The 16,210-nt window shown below is 44.3% G+C and overlaps 1 protein-coding gene across 1 annotated transcript in view; it reads right to left on the bottom strand.

The window, feature by feature from the left end:
- Positions 1 to 872: 872 nt before the first annotated feature.
- Positions 873 to 16,210, bottom strand: part of LOC112254312 (forkhead box protein J3) — a 79,772-nt gene continuing 64,434 nt past the window's right edge. The window contains exons 6-12 of the mRNA XM_024426727.2: positions 14,299 to 14,427; positions 11,258 to 11,432; positions 9,252 to 9,731; positions 8,791 to 8,892; positions 5,443 to 5,643; positions 5,168 to 5,236; positions 873 to 4,698 (exon numbers count right to left, since the gene is read on the bottom strand). Coding sequence (XP_024282495.1) covers positions 4,586 to 4,698; positions 5,168 to 5,236; positions 5,443 to 5,643; positions 8,791 to 8,892; positions 9,252 to 9,731; positions 11,258 to 11,432; positions 14,299 to 14,427 — 1,269 coding nt within the window. The 3' untranslated portion in view covers positions 873 to 4,585. The remainder of the gene's footprint in view (positions 4,699 to 5,167; positions 5,237 to 5,442; positions 5,644 to 8,790; positions 8,893 to 9,251; positions 9,732 to 11,257; positions 11,433 to 14,298; positions 14,428 to 16,210) is intronic.

The following is a 16,210-nucleotide window of genomic DNA, read 5'->3' on the forward strand; positions in this document are numbered from 1 at the left end:
CATCCAATTATTTCAGATCTACAGGATTGCAAGGACTGTGGCGATACATTGGCACATGCTAATTATTAGAATATGGCAAATAGTAAATTATTGCATTCTATCCATGTTGGCATTCGCAGGCTACCGGAGATATTTAACAGATACAGTCGGTGGGATGGCATGTAGGCTGTCGCCAGTTTATTAATGCGCAATTGTCTGATAAGTAATGGAAACATTTCAACCACTTACCTTTTATTCGACACTAGGTTTTTTGGGAAAACGGTTTTATTAGGTGTTACGTCATTTAAAAAAAAAATCAAATATAGTGAAATGGAAATGCACCATAGAAAATAGATGTAACAATTGCCTGCTATGTGAACTTCCTAAGTGTAGACGAAAACAAAACACTAGACAAGTTACTGGAAATATGAAAGACTGAATTGTTCAGTTAGGAAAGGACAAATGAGTATGGAAGACTACTGTACTATTGTAATACTAACCTTCTGAATTAGGAAATGTTTAAAAGTTGAGTGCACCGATCAAAGTGGAATGTTGCAGGTGAAAAAATACTTACCGAAAAACTATTTTAGGTATCATGCTTGAGATGTGACCACATAGCAGCTGCACTACGACCTGTTATATTCAACCCGAACCTTTAAGTTCGTAGTTTCAATACAATCGCTGTCATTTTACACAGTGCACATAGAAAGTGCAATTCCACTACGCACAACTATTAGTTGAAATAGACTGCAAAACTCATGTGACTGATGGCTGCTACTTCTACTGTTCAAAATAGTAAATCATTCACAGGATAATTCACTGTAGCACAAGTCTGCTTCGTATAACTCGTTCAAATACAGACAAAATATGACAAACACCACACCATTCCACAGTGAAGTTAACATATTTTATTTCTTTAAGTGCCATTCATGCATATTGGGGATGGGGGTGGGATAGACAATTCTAATAACACTGGAGTTATTTTACAGCACTAAACCAATACAAAGAGTAGCTGTGTCACCTCATTGGACAGCAAAAGTAATAAACCGTGCAATAACCAAAAAAAGGACAAAAGGAAAACAAATACAAGAAATGACGAAGACAAAAAACAGAAAAACAAACATTATCAACATTGAAACACTGAATGTAGAACCATAGTACAGGTAAAAGGTAGTGTCACACAAAAAGCCAACGCATTTTCATCACATATATACAATATAGATATATACATACTGTGTCACCCTCTGATTGGACAATAACAAAATACTCTATTCTTTTTCCCTCCTCTCATGAGTAAGTCCCACCCTTGCCTTGATGCCCCACCCCCAAGAGGAAAAAGGGATGATTGAAAATACATTTATTTACAAGAAGCACAACACACCAGCACTGAATAAAATAGGCCTCAATCAGCAGTACTTGTTGGCAGTTCTCCCATGTAACAAGGCTTATTTTTAATTTTTTTGATATCATAGTAATCTCTCTGGCAGGTACATCTCCAGTGGTATTTTAAAAATTGAGTTAGTCTTTTCAAACAAAATGTACTCGCTCACACGGACAGACACACAGACTCAGTAAAGAGGGTGATGCATAAACATGACCCAGTCATCAGTCTTTCCCTTACTCGTTCACGCGCATCACATCTATGAACTCTTCCCCGCCCTTCCCATCTCCTCTTTGCGCTGTTGGGGGTGGGTTAACAACTACATACCCTTTGACGGTCCTCTAGTGTTTTTCCATTAGTGCCCTCATCATTACCAGTGATGAAATGCAACACACCAAACATGCCCTGCCAAGACTTCCCTATCACATTTAGATCCACATTCTAACACCCATTCCTTGGGTCAGTCTCAATAGAGTCTACAGGACCCACGCTGACCTTATCAGTCAAATGGTAAATTCACGATCACTACTACTTCATAAAGTATTCATTGTTCACTAATGAAGGACTCAATGGTTGAGAATCTGAAGTAACCTTGGCATTTTAACTGAATGAGCATTCTGACTGTTTTAAAGGGATACTGTGAGATTCTGGCAATTAAGCCATATTTCTACTTACCCATACGCTAGCGTACCTGCAGACTTCCAGTCAATGTGCTAACAGAGGCTTGCGAACTACCTCCAACTTCCTTTATACTGCACGTACAGACATAAAAAAGGGTATCCGCGAGTTCATCGGACTCTGGGTAAGTAGAAAAACAATTGTCCGAATCCCTCAGTATCCCTTTAAATGACTGACTGATTTGGGCCAATAAACAAAGCCTAAACACTCAATGGGTATCCACAGGAAAGAACATGAGCCACACACACACACACACACAACGGTTGTTTAAAATACAAGGAACATTTGGGAATCTAACCCAAAACCAGCTACAGGTAAAGGTAGAAGTAGCAAGACATGATGGATAAAGATGGAGGAAAAGCAACAAATTAAAACAATTAGCCTAAAATATCAGAACAAAATGGGTAGCATGAACCATTTACAGAATGAACTGGCTGGCAAAAGATCTGTACAACCTTGCAGACACGTCTGGCAGTATAGGTTTTTGTGAAAAGCTCTAGTTCCATCCAAGCTTTCCCACTTATGTCTTCTGCAACCTGTTTCAAAAAGGACAGCCACACAGTATCTACACATGTATACTAACTGTTACAACAGACAAAAGGTGTCTGGGCTCAGCTGTGTTAATGTGATACTACAAACCTTGTCGCGATTGTCGACACACACAAAAAAACAAAAACATTTTCAGCAATGGAGAGAAACAAAATCCAACCCAAGCTAAAGTTTGTCTAAAGGGGGAGGGGGGCAACAGTGAATGTTTAGTTTATCTCGGTGATCCGTAGTGAAAGAAACAAAGTGAAAAGGTAATCTGGACTGTGCTAGACTCAGCCCAAGCTCCCATATAGGTTGCGCAAGCAACTATGTTGAGGGTTCAGGACAAGTCCGATTCAGTAGCCACTAAGGGACATGACAGGTGAACAGGAGTGTTTCCAGCACCACTAGTCTCCCACCCATTTTTTCTCCTCTCTCTCTCTCCCCCTCCCCCCCTTAGCTGTTGACCAGAAAAAGTGCTCATTTCTCTGAATAAGAAACCCTGCCTAAAAAAAATGCATCTCTGCCTCTAACCGTTAATTTCTCTGTTTTTGTGCATCTGTTTTGTGCTCATTGATAGCATATGCAGATGATTGCAGCAAACAATCATAGCCCTAAAATTACATTAAAATCACACACTCTCTCACACACACACACACACACACACACACATTCCCATTGTTTTTTTTTATTTTATTGTTCATGATTGTATTACAGCATATTCTCTGCCTTGCAGTGCAAGTCTGACTGGGTCACAGCAAGGAAGATATTGGGGGAGATCGATACTGATTCAGATGTATAGCATCTGAATGAAGAACATTCCTACTGCATGGCTTGTAGTAGACCTTACGACTGAAAAATGAAGTTAGCCTGTAATTTCCTGCATCAGAAGAGAACAGGGAGATATCCTACAGTTCTTTGTGCAGCATGTGCACAGAATGTAATAGGTGAAGAGACACCTACAGACAATAGGGCGCACACATGTACTCAAATTCATTGTGTATGACTAGTGAAAGGATGTAGTGATTGAGAATGAGACTGTACTTGCAGTCTTAAGTATTATTCAACAAGTCAAACAAAGGACAGAAGGTGAAAAGGAGGTCTGGATTTCTTACAGTCACCCACTCATGCATCTTTTTCAGTCTTGTTGGAGTATTGGAGATTTAAAAAGGTATGATACATTGTTGACAGAATAGACAAAACCACAAATACTGCCGGTAATGTTGCTGAATTTCCACAATTAGCTTCTTTCTTTCTTTTTTTTTTTTTTTTTTTAAATGGACCAGATGGGTTGGTTAAAGGACAACTGGATGGTTACTCTATGATGAAGCATCTGTGATCTTTATATCAAGCAGAGTTCAATGCAAAACACCCTGGTCATAACGTAACCTTAGCTACTGTAAACCTAACCTCACTACCAATAAACCCACCATTGGGGATCCATCGTCCACTCACAAGGTGACCAACAAGCACCATCACGTTACTCAAAAAGGCTGCCTGCGTTTTCCATAAAAACAAAAAAGAGAGAAACTCATCCAAGAAGCAGCTGAGGCCTAAAGTCAACACGAGAAGGATAACAAGCCGAAAAAGGTCGCTCAAATCACACAACAGTTACGGACGGACCTGGGGGGACTTTGGATAGATGCTGGCTGGGAGGGGGGGGATGAAGGCTGGAGCATGTGTTTTGACATGAACGTGTGCTACTTGCCTCGTCAAGACAAGCACATAAGCCACCACTTTAAACATGTTTTACTAAATATGATTGTCTTCAAAGTAACACTTTTTTTTTTTGTACGTTTTGTTTTTGTTTGTAAAAATGTCAGGACTCTGAAGTCTCTCTCTCTCTCTCTCTCTTGCTCTCTCCTCCGAAAGTGACACCTGTTCTATGGTTCTGTATCCCACCAACAACAGTTCCGTCTCCTTTTACTGTGAGCGTACAGCTCAGCCTGGCTTCTTCCTCATACACTCATCTCCTCTGCACCTCCTGGAAGCTCCTCGTTAGGGGCAGAACATCTAACGTTAGACAATGGAGTCCCAGTCAAAGTCATCCTGGATGTCATCTGCTGGCATGCGGTGCATCTGGAAGTTTCTGGGAGGGATCATGTGCTGCTGGTTCATCTGCGCATGGTGTCCTAAGAGAGGGAGAGAAGGGGAATGAGGGCATACTACATATACACAGTAGAAGTATCATTGGTTAAATGAGTCGTTTTGGGTTTCCGAGTGGCGAAGCGGACTAGAGGCACTGCATCTCAGTGCTAGAGGCCTCACTACAGACACCCTGGTTCGATTCCAGGCTGTATTACAACCAGCCGTGATTGGGAGTCCCACTGGCCCAGCGTCATCCGGGTTAGGGTTTGGCCGGGGTAGGCCGCCATCGTAATTAAGAAGTTGTTCTTAACTGACTTGCCTAGTTAAATAAAAGTTAAATAATTGTTTTGAAATAATAGTCAAATGGGGAAAGGACCTGTCAAGGTGTTGTTCTAGTGCTTGTTTAATGTGGAAGGACAGGTTTGATGGATACCTAGTGTACTGTTGAGACCATGCCCTTGGCTGAGTCCTAGTTTAGTGATTATTTGAATGGGGGCTGCAGCTGTACTGTACCTGTCATGTGGGGGTACCCTGGGGGCCCCATCATAGACATGCTCTGTCTGGAGTCCATGTAGAGATTTCCTGTGGAGAGAAAGACCAACTTCACTGAAATACCACAATCCCAAAATAATGTATGCGCTAGCTTAAACAATCCTCCTCATCCCCAGCATTATTGCAATGTAAGTTCACATAAGAGGAACATGTCATCAATGTCCTGATAATGGGAGTGGTCTGAAATGCTAAATGCAATAATAGTGTGAGCTAGGATGTAGGTGAGGGTCACTGACCTGTGGTGATGTGCTGGTTGGGCTTGTTGGGGTGCATGGAGCCATGGCATACGGGTACGGGCGGCGGCTGCACTGCCCCCTGTGGCTGAATGACACCAGTGCGGGTGAAGAACTGGTTGATAGACGAGCAGAGGTCAGCGATCTGCGTGGGCTCCAGAGACCAGTTGTTCAGCTCTGCTTGTCTCATGCTCTCTTTCAGTCCTGCACGGGGTCAGACCCAAATGCAACATCAGCCAAGGAAAAAAAGCAAGACACAGCCACCTCTGCAGCACACCAGTCAAACCATATCAGTAGTACTAGCTGCCAGTCACTGCAGTGACAACAGTGGAGTTCTAAAAATCACACCACATTAAAAAAGGTCAAGAGGGTATAGATAAGTTTATGTAAAAAAAAACAACAAGTATTACACATAACTACATTTTAACAGTGAAATCTAATTAAAACCTCATTTGCAATTGTAGATTGTATACTCAGCTAGCACAGATTGGAATATGTTCTGGGATTCATCGGATGGCATTGAAGAGTTTACCACAGCCACCCGCTTCATTATCATCCTTGAGATGTTTCTACAACTTGATTAGAGTCCACCAGTGGTAAATTCAATTGACTGGACATGATTTGGAAAGGTACACCTGTCGATCTAAGATCCCACAGTTGACAGTGCATGTCAGAGCAAAAACCAAGCCATGAGGTCGAAGGAATTGTCCGTAGAACTCCCGAGGCAGGATTGTGTCAAGGCACAGATCTGGGGAAGGGTACCAACAAATTTCTGCAGCATTGATGTCCCCAAGAACAGTGTCCTCCATCATTCTTAAATGGAAGAAGTTTGGAACCACCAAGACTCTTCCTAGAGCTGGCCAATCTAAGCAATCAGGGCAGTAGGGCCTTAGTCAGGGAGGTAACCAAGAACCCAGTGGTCTCTCTGACAGAGCTCCAGAGTTCATCTGTGGAGATGTGAGAACCTTCCAGAACTCCAACAAACAGGCCTTTATGGTATAGTGGCCAGATGGAAGCCACGTTTCAGTAAAAGCCACATGATAGCCCGCTTGGAGTTTGCCAAAAGGCACCTAAAGACTCTCAGACCATGAGAAACAAGATTCTCTGGTCTGATGAAACCAAGATTGAACTATTTGGCCTGAAACCCAAGCGTTACGTCTGAAGGAAACCTGGCACCAAGTACAGAGATCCTTGATGAAAACCTACTCCAGAGCTGGGGCAAAGAATCACCTTCCAACAGGACAACAACCCTGTTGCACACAGCCAAGACAACGCAGGAGTGGCTTCGGGACAAGTCTCTGAATGTCCTTGAGTGGCTCAGCCAGAGCCTGGACCTGAACTCGATCGAACATCTCTGGAGACCTGAAAATAGCTGTGCAGCAATGCTCCCCATCCCTTCCTGACAGAGCTTGAGAGGATCTGCAGAGAAGAATGGGAGAAACTTCCAAAATACAGGTGTGCTAAGCTTATTGCGTCACCTCCAAGAAGACTCGTTGCTGTAATCGCTGCCAAAGGTACAAGCATTTCGCTACACGCGCATTAACATCTGCTAACCATGTGTAAGTGACAATAAAATTAGATTTGATGTGCTTCAACAAAGTACTGAGTAAAGGGTCTGAATGCTTATGTAAATGTGATAGAAAAAAAACTAAGTCAAGGGGTCTGAATACTTTCCGAAGGCACTGTATCCCAATCAGATGCCATGGATTACAGGCAACATCCGTACTCTGACACTCGTCGGATGTGGCAGGACTTCAAACTATAGTCTGTGTGCCCAAGAATGCCAATGTAACCCATCTATGGCCCCGTAGCACTCACATCTGTAGCCATGGGGGAAAAAACTTTGAAAGGCTGGTCATGGCTCACAAACACCATCATCCCAGACACCGTAGACCCACTCCAATTCACATACCGCCCCAACAGATCCACAGATAATGCCATCTCTATTGCAATCCACACTGTCCTTTCCCACCTGGACAAAGGGAACACCTCCGTGAGAATTATGTTCATTAACTACAGCTCAGCGTTCAACACCAGTGTCCTCCAAGTCAAGGACCCTGGGATTAAACAACCTGCCTCTGCATTTGGATATTGGACTTACTGACGGGCCGCCCCCACAGGTGGTGAGGGTAGGCAAAAACACATCCGCCACACTGATCCTCAACAAGGGGCCCCTCGGGGGTGTGTGCTTAGCCCCCTCCTGTACTCCCTGTTCACCCACGACTGCATGGCTGCACACGACTCCAACACAATCATGAAGTTTGCAGACGACATGACTGTTGTAGGCTTGATGACCGACAACGAGACAGCCTACTTGGAGGAGGTCAGAGACCTGGCAGTGTAGTGCCAGGACAACAACCTCTTCCTTAACTTCAGCAAGACAAAAGAGCTGATTGGAGACTACAGGAAACGGAGGGCCAAGCACTCCCCCATTCACATTGACAGGGCTGTATTGGAGACGGTCGAGAGCTTCAAGTTCCTTGGTGTCCACGTCACTAAGTACCCATCATGGTCCAAACACACCAACATAGTTGTGAAGAGGGTACGACAACACCTCTTACCCCTCAGGAGTCTGAAAAGATTTGGCATGGGCCCTCAGATCCTCAAATGTATCTGGCTGCACCATTTAGAGCATCTTGACTGGCTGCGTCACTGCCTTGTATTGCAACTGCTCGGCATCCAACCGCAAGACGCTACAGAGGGTAGTGCGTACGGCCCAGTACATCACTGTGATGTCATACTTCAATCAATCACCTAACCTACATGTAGATATTAACTCAAGTCACCCCAGCTGCCTCACTCGGGACTGGTACTCCTTGTACATAAGCCTCGTTATTGTGATTTTATCGTGTTACTATTTTCTTTATCCATTTGCAAATGTTATTCATTGTTAACTGCATTGTTGGGAAAGCGCTCGTAAGTAAGCATTTCACAGTAAAATCTACACTTGCATTCGGTGCATGTAACAAATAACATTGGTAATTGGATCAACTCTGTGACCTGCTGAGCAACACTGCATTTGGTAATTAAACTTGAAGGCAGCGTTCTTTAATTGAAGAGCTCCTTCAAATGAAACCCTTGATTGGCAACACTTCAGCACACCAACAAAAAAGCTCCAATAAACTTGCCTGTTGGTGCTCATCACAGGCATTATGGCATGAAATAATTTGGATAAATTGACTCGTAAACACAAAACAGCTTTTGAAATGTTGGTTAAAAAAACAAAAAAAAAACAGGTTGACAATAAGAATATTAAAAATAAAGACAAGTGTATAATTATTTTGCTTATTGAGGCTTAAGTTGGATATGCCAATGCAATGGAACTGCATTCACAATCCTTCATGGCCGCACCTTGAAAAGGTGAGAGGTCGACATCAGCCCAGTTATAACTGCTGGCAATACGGCAGCTCTCTTTCAGTGCGTCCAGATTGGGGTACCAGTCAGAGGGCAGACCTGCAAACAGAGAGGAGCACAGATTGATTTTTAGAGGCTGGAGAGGAATCAGCATTTTTTGTGTTTTCTTTTTTTTTTTTTTTTGCAACAGTACTCTACTTTGGCCACGGGGTGGAGTCGGTTCCCTCTGAAAAGGTTGCAGGGCTCCAGAGGTACTGTTTGGATGCAGCATTTGCTTTGTTCTCATTACAGCAAACCGCATAAATCAGATGATAATTTACTGTCTGTTGACCAAAATCAGGTCTCTGTACTTAATGCAGAATAAATACTGAGGTAGCCAGGTCCAGCTGTGTCTCACTGGGTTATCTCTGAATGCATCTGAATGTGTGTGTGGTGCAGAGGAAAGAGGCAGGTCTTACCTGTGTTGCAGGCCATCTGTTGCTGGGCAGGATGGGGCTGGTGAGCCAGGCTCTGGTGCTGCTGCTGGGAGGGGTGCTGGCCGTGCTGCTGGGCATGTTGGGAGGGGTGCGGGGTGTGCTGTGCGTGTTGGGAGGGGTGCGGCGTGTGCTGCTGCGGGTGCTGGGCATGGGAGGGGTGCTGCCCATGCTGAGAGTGTGGAGGGTGCTGTGGGTGCTGGGTGTGTTGGCCGTGTTGGCCGTGTTGGTTGTGTGGGCCATGCTGGCCGTGCTGGGAGAGGTGCTGTGTGTGGGGCGAGCCATGGCCCGGGTGGGTGTTCTGGCCAGGGAGCTGGGGAGGGTGGGACAGGGGCACCTGGCCACCGCTGCTGGAGTGGTTGTTTGTCAGGCTGTTCTGGGTGCTGATTGTGCCACTGGGGGAGTGCTGATAGGAGCAGGCGGTATGGGTCTGCTGGGACGACTCCGTCGGCATGCCCATCAAACCTGGAAGTCCATATGCACACACAGGCATACCTATTACTCTGTGCTTCAACAAAGACATTATTTGATATAAACATACAATGCAACAAACTACAAGAAACCACTTAAATATTGCAGGTAAGTCATTAACACCAAGGGGGCTTGTAGGTTTCAGTTGTAAAAGCACCCATTCAAGTTAACGACGACAACATCATCATGCAATCAGTGGATCTGGGATTCCCTTGTTCAAGGAGCACTACACTTGACGACACAGCTGCCATTTTGAACGAGCAGCTAAAAGGAATGAGTCAGCGGCGGCAGAGCTTCTGAAAACCACAGAGAGCCGGGGCATTTCTTCTTCCGAACCCTGCAATTCTTTTGACACTTCATCGTGTTGCCGCACTATTTCGAAAAACAAGCACAACTGGAGCACGAACATCTGCACATCCAACAGCAATAATCTGAGTGTAGGGGAGCGGTTCTTAAGAGGCCCTGGTCCATCACGGCTTTGGCACGGTAAAACCTATTTCACTGGAGTGCTTTTAGAGCCGACTCCTGCCCTGCCGCAATCGCCCCCAGAACACTCACTGCAGGGGTGACAAAGGTACATCTCTTATCGGTACAGAAAGCCCATTGTCCAACCAGGGAAATACAGAAAGCAATTAGCGCGCAGCCCCAGAATAACAATGCGAGCTCATTACCTATTATCAAAGCCAGTGAATTAGCTCACTGTCTACAGCACCAGGGTGTGAAATCCTCTCGCTCGCATATTTACACTTTTTAATTGCAAGGGCTTGTCTGACTAAGAGATTTCACTTTTATGCCTATATAACATGTAAAAAAAAAAAGGTAACAACTTTAAACTAATGAAACCTAGATGATAGATTAAGGGAGAGGAACACTTTTGAAAACATTAGCATGAAATGCATTTGATTTGTGAAAGTAGGTTATACAAGAAAAAGCTTTGTCGGCGTTTGGCCATAACCCGCTTGTCAAGTGCTTTTTGTTCATCAGTCAATCAGATTACAAACAAAAAGCATTACGTTCTAAAGGGCTGACAGGCTTTTGGAGTGCCACACTTAATCCGACCCTGTGCGATGGGCCTATACCATTATGAATATCATCGTTATGGAAATTGCGTCAACAGACAGAGGTTTGATGCTGCAATCTTGTAATCGTCTGAAAAAAGAAGTATAAAACGCCGTAAAGACATACGAGACGACAGGCAGAGTAACAAAGCTGCATTCACACGTTCACAAAACGGCATTATTCTGCTATGAACTCTTCACTCTTTTGTGCATTCGCATTGGGAATGAGGCCAGAGGATTTAGCATGTAGACCGTGTAAACAGCCATATGGATTTGCACTAGAGCTACTGTCTATCGAATCCCGACTCATTCAACCCACTTAACCTAATTAGTGCCAATTCCACTCTCCTTCCACCAACTGTTTAGTGCAAAACAAAAAGGCCATAGAATCATCCTGGCCTCTTGTGCACAAACTTGTCCACTACAGTACCTGATGTGTAACCCTTCTTGACGAGCACTCACCCTGTTGGCTGAAGGACTGCTCAAAGACAGACTTGTAAAGGCTGCGGAAGGAGGCACTGAGATCTTCAAAGTCGGAGAAGAGGAGTTGCTTGTCCCTCTCTGGCATACTGTACTGGGGCTGGGGCGGCTGCTGGAGGCTCATGGACTGAGACACCGACTCTTGATGGTTAGTCACCTGGGGAGGAAGAGAGAGCAGGAGAAATAGAGGAGAGATAAGAGATTTGGGAGCCGTGAATTAAATCTATTCTGCTCTGCTTAGAACCTGAGGGCTCTTATTTCAGTCATTCAGTACAAGCTAGCGGTCACACCTCAGTCTAAAACTAACCACAATACAAACCTATTCCAGACAGACTACAACTTTCACCTTAACTGTTGAAGAGTGCTGATTACACCGTCAAAACTGACTCTCGACTGGGAAACATACTTCTCAGAGACATCGACAGATATCTGCACATAGATCTGCTGGAGAACAGAGAGACACTGAAACATTTCACGCAAAACATGTTTCTCCATTTAGTGCAACAGATCTAGGCATATAGATCTATATCTTAGTCCAGTCCACTAAGCTAATTGAACTTCTAAAGACACAATGGACATGTATAAGCAGCTAAATATCAGTGTTCATTCTTCAACCTATCAGCGACTTGCCTTTGACAGTCTTAAATCGCTGCTTGCAGCCTCATCTCAAATAGTAACCAACACGAACACAAAGCCAATAACTCAGATGGCCGGCAAAATGTATTTAAAACAAAACAAAAATCAATACCAAAGCCTTGTACAAATAACCATTCATTTTAGTCATGTCCAGCATATGCCTGGGGGTCGATTTTTATCTGCGGGTGTATGAGAGTGCAGGCAATGTTGCGCTCTAGCAAGACTGTCTAATGAAGTTCATCATGAGAAGAACACTAACATGGAGTCACCACTATTCTATAACTGAGGACACAAAATTAGTCTTTATGATTTAACTCCGCATCACAGTGGTAGCTTTCAAGCCATACCAGGTTTAACATTTGAAGGACACTAATAATTGAGCCATCACTACTCTATCGCTAGGGAGACTCCTTCAATTCATGTATGTTGGAGGCCACGTTATTTACAACAGCAAAGGCTTTGAAGCCTTACTCGTGGGCTACGGTATAGATTGCCTTAATATAGAATTCAGTCAGTGTGGCTGGCTGAAGTGAGGCAGTAATAAGAAGAGACTGGTCTCAGCAGCACTGGAGAAACATCCATCAGTCTGAACAGATCGATGCAGAGAGCCTGGAGCAGAGAGCACCCTGGGAAGCAGGAGGACCACACCAAAGAAGGGGGCATCTCTGGTGGGAGGACATCACAGGCAGCAGCTCTCCAAGAACGTGTACAGATCTCTCTTTCCCTTAACCCTCCCCCCTGGTCAGGGGCACGGCCCTCAGAGTGGAGCTGCTTCACTGTGTTAGAGTTCCAGGCTTTCAGCTAACTAACCGCTATGTAACTCTGTGATAGTGAGGTTAGGGATCGGCATGCACGGTCTAAATGACTATGTCTAGTGGTGAAGCAGACAGTAGCGGCTTTAGGATCTCAGTCTTAGAAGTACATGGTTGTCAGTGTGATTACAGATTGACATGTATAGTCTATATTACTGTATGTCTAGCTGTGATACAGTGGCAGTGAAATGTGGTGTTTCTTTGGTCTTAGCTCGTGCTTAGCCCGGGGCACTGTGGTTAGAGGTTGATATACTGTGTATTCAGACCCCTTAACTCTTTCAGAATTTTTATACTTATACTAAAATGGATTACATCAATTTTCTCCCCCTCCAATCTACACACAATACCCCATAAAGACAAAGCAAAATCAGGTAGACATTTCTTTGCAACCATTACATTTACATAAGTATTCAGACCCTTTACTCAGTACTTTGTTGAAGCACCTTTGGCAGTGATTACAGCCTCAAGTCTTCTTGGGTATGACGCTACAAGCTTTGCACACCTGTATATTTGGGGAGTTTCTCCCATTCTTCTCTACAGATTCTCTCAAGCTCTGCAGGTTAGATAAATGATTTCTATCTATCTCTCTATATATAAAAAAACTGAAATATCACATTTACATAAGCATTCAGACCCTTTACTCAGTACTTTGTTGAAGCACTGAGAAAATGTAGGTGCCTTTTGGAAAACTCTAAGCTGGCTATCATGTGCCTTTTACTGAGGAGTGGCTTCCGTCTGGCCACTCTACCATAAAGGCCTGATTGGTGGACTGCTGCAGAAATGGTTATCCTTCTGAAAGGTTCTCCCATCTCCACAGAGGAACTCTGGAGTTCTGTCAGAGTGACCATCGGGTTCTTGGTCACCTCCCTGACCAAGGCCCTACTCCCCCAATTGCTCAGTTCGGCCGGGCGGCCAGCTCTATGAATAGTCTTGGTGGTTCCAAACTTCTTCCATATAAGAATGGAGGCCACTGTGTTCTTGGGGACCTTCAAGGCTGCAGAAAATGTTTTGATACCCTTCCCCAGATCTGTGCCTCAATAAAATCCTGTTTCGGAGCTCAACGGACAATTCCTTCAGCTTCATGGCTTGGTTTTTGCTCTGACATGCACTGTCAACTGTGGGACCTTATATAGACAGGTGTGTGCCTTTTCAAATCATGTCCAATGAATTTAATTTACCCCAGGTGGACTACAATCAAGTTGTAGAAACATTAAGGATGATCATTGGAAACAGGATGCAGCTGAGCTCAATTTCAAGTCTCATAGCAAAGGGTCTGAATTCTTATGTAATTTAGGTATTGTTTTTTTTTTTATTAATAGATTTGCAAAAAAAAATAAAATGTAAACCTGTTTTCACTTTGTCATTATGGGTTATTTTATGTAGATTGATGAGGGAACCAAAATTATTTAATCCCTTTTAGAATAAGGGTCAAAGGGTGGGTCAAGTCAAGAGGTCGGAATACTTCGCCCTGTACATGGTCAAAATTGTGTGTAGCTGGAATCTTGTCGTTGTTTGTGGTGCTTGGTCAGAGAAGTGTGTAGCACTGTGGTTAGAGGTCGCAGTGCAACGTCTTACCGGTGTGTAGCTGTGCACACTGCCAACACTGTTTAGATTGACTGAGGCCAGACTCTGGTCAGACAGGCTGTTGTTAAGGCTGCTTCTTGGGCTGTCACTCCCATCCTGATCTGGGTTGTATAATGCCACCTGAAATAAGATGAAGGTACTGCATTAGCTTTTCTTGCATACCACACATCCTGGAGATTCACCAACAGGGTTTTTACGTAATGACTGCATGCCATCTAAAATCATTATCCTTCTGACAGTAAAAATGCATGCAAATCAGTTTGGTTCCGTAACAAACTGAATTTGGTTTGTGTGTGTGTGTGTCTAGGAATTCGATACCTGTGTGTGCGTAAAGCTGTTGTGTACTGGATGTTATCACTTGTCATTACTGCAGAGCGTTTTCTCTGAACTGAAATGTTGGCTGGCCTGGAACACCTTTACGGAGGCTACACAGCCAGCAGAGCCCCAGGGGTCCCTTCTGAATGAGTGTCCAGGTAAAGGCTCTTCTCTCTGGGTAGGTAAAGTGGGACCGCCCCCTTCTTTACTAAAGGTCACACTACTGGCCGTGTCAGACCCATCTGCTCACAGTGCGCAAATCGGTTTGGGACAACCAACAAAAGGTCTTCGGCGCAACCGAGACCCTGACCTTTCAATACAGCGACGCAAGCAGCCAGAGCACTTCAGAACACTTCATTATCATCATCTGAAAAAGGTTTTGCTAAGGGGGGAAAAGTGTATTGTGGCATAACACAACAGACGCAAATAAGTAGCATTGGTGGTAGAAACAATCTGGTCATGAATATAATGAGATCCGGAGAGAAAAAGCTGTTGCATTCAGTTTTTTCCATAGTGTGGAAAGGCAGCTATGTGGGATGCTGTTGGCTGGTGTGTGTGCAGGGTTTCCCCTCATACGCATCGTGGACACCACTGCAACGGTTGTTTTTAACAATAAAAAAACACTAAACTTGGGATGGTATCATGTTTTCAGTGGAAACGTAAACGACTAAAACAGATAAAGTAGAAAAGATAAATGGACATGATTGTTAAAAAGATCATCTTTGAGAACTAACAATCACCAGAAATCACCAGAAATTCCAAAAATGGCATGGCATGGGGCCCCCATTGATTTTGTTATGCCATCTGAGTGACTCAAACATTAGAACAAGGTATAAGCCATGGCAAAATGTGTAGCATTGCAGGACATTTGCCTTAGAAACAGCAACATTTTGTCTCTGCATCCAAGAAGGCCTCTAAACCCTCCTCCCACTAACTATGCCACCGCAGCTGAAAAAAAACTTGGGGAAACACTGGTGTGACAAACCATGCAGATCTTGGCAGCCTCAGCCTGGATGGTGCTGGTGATGAATCCGAGTCTTGCCCAGTGGCCGGTCGGGGCTGCCTGCTCATCAGGCTGAGTGGAACAAGGCTGGGCTCTGTGCTCTGCACAATGAGACATGCAGCCCTTGGGCCAAGTGGCTGTGGCCCTGCCTGCGCCCTCTCTATAGCGCCCTCTGTCTAACACACAACAGCAGGACATGGCTGCTTTGCCTTCTGAGGCCAGAGGGAAGTCCAGGTCTGACTGCCCTCCAGTACTTGTGCGTGATTGAGCATGACGGGCACAATGGAAGTCACAAAAGTGAAAACCCAGAAAATCTCAAAAACAGGAAAGCTGAATCAAACCAAACGCTCAAAGTATTTATTATCTATTATGAGAGAAAACAAACATTCAAACCCAGATCGGGCTGCTGTCCTTATTGTTATGTCGCCAGTCTGAGCACAGACACGGAGCACTCTAAACTCAGTTTGAGCCGTCTGTCATTCTAAGCTCTCACTTTCTCAGCTAGAGAATGACACAAATGTTGTGCTTTAATGACAACAGTCAGAAGCATTGAATCCAGTATTGTATTGTGTGTCGGGTGGGGGA

The sequence above is a fragment of the Oncorhynchus tshawytscha genome, linkage group LG07 (assembly GCF_018296145.1).
Source record: "Oncorhynchus tshawytscha isolate Ot180627B linkage group LG07, Otsh_v2.0, whole genome shotgun sequence".
Taxonomy (NCBI): domain Eukaryota; kingdom Metazoa; phylum Chordata; class Actinopteri; order Salmoniformes; family Salmonidae; genus Oncorhynchus; species Oncorhynchus tshawytscha.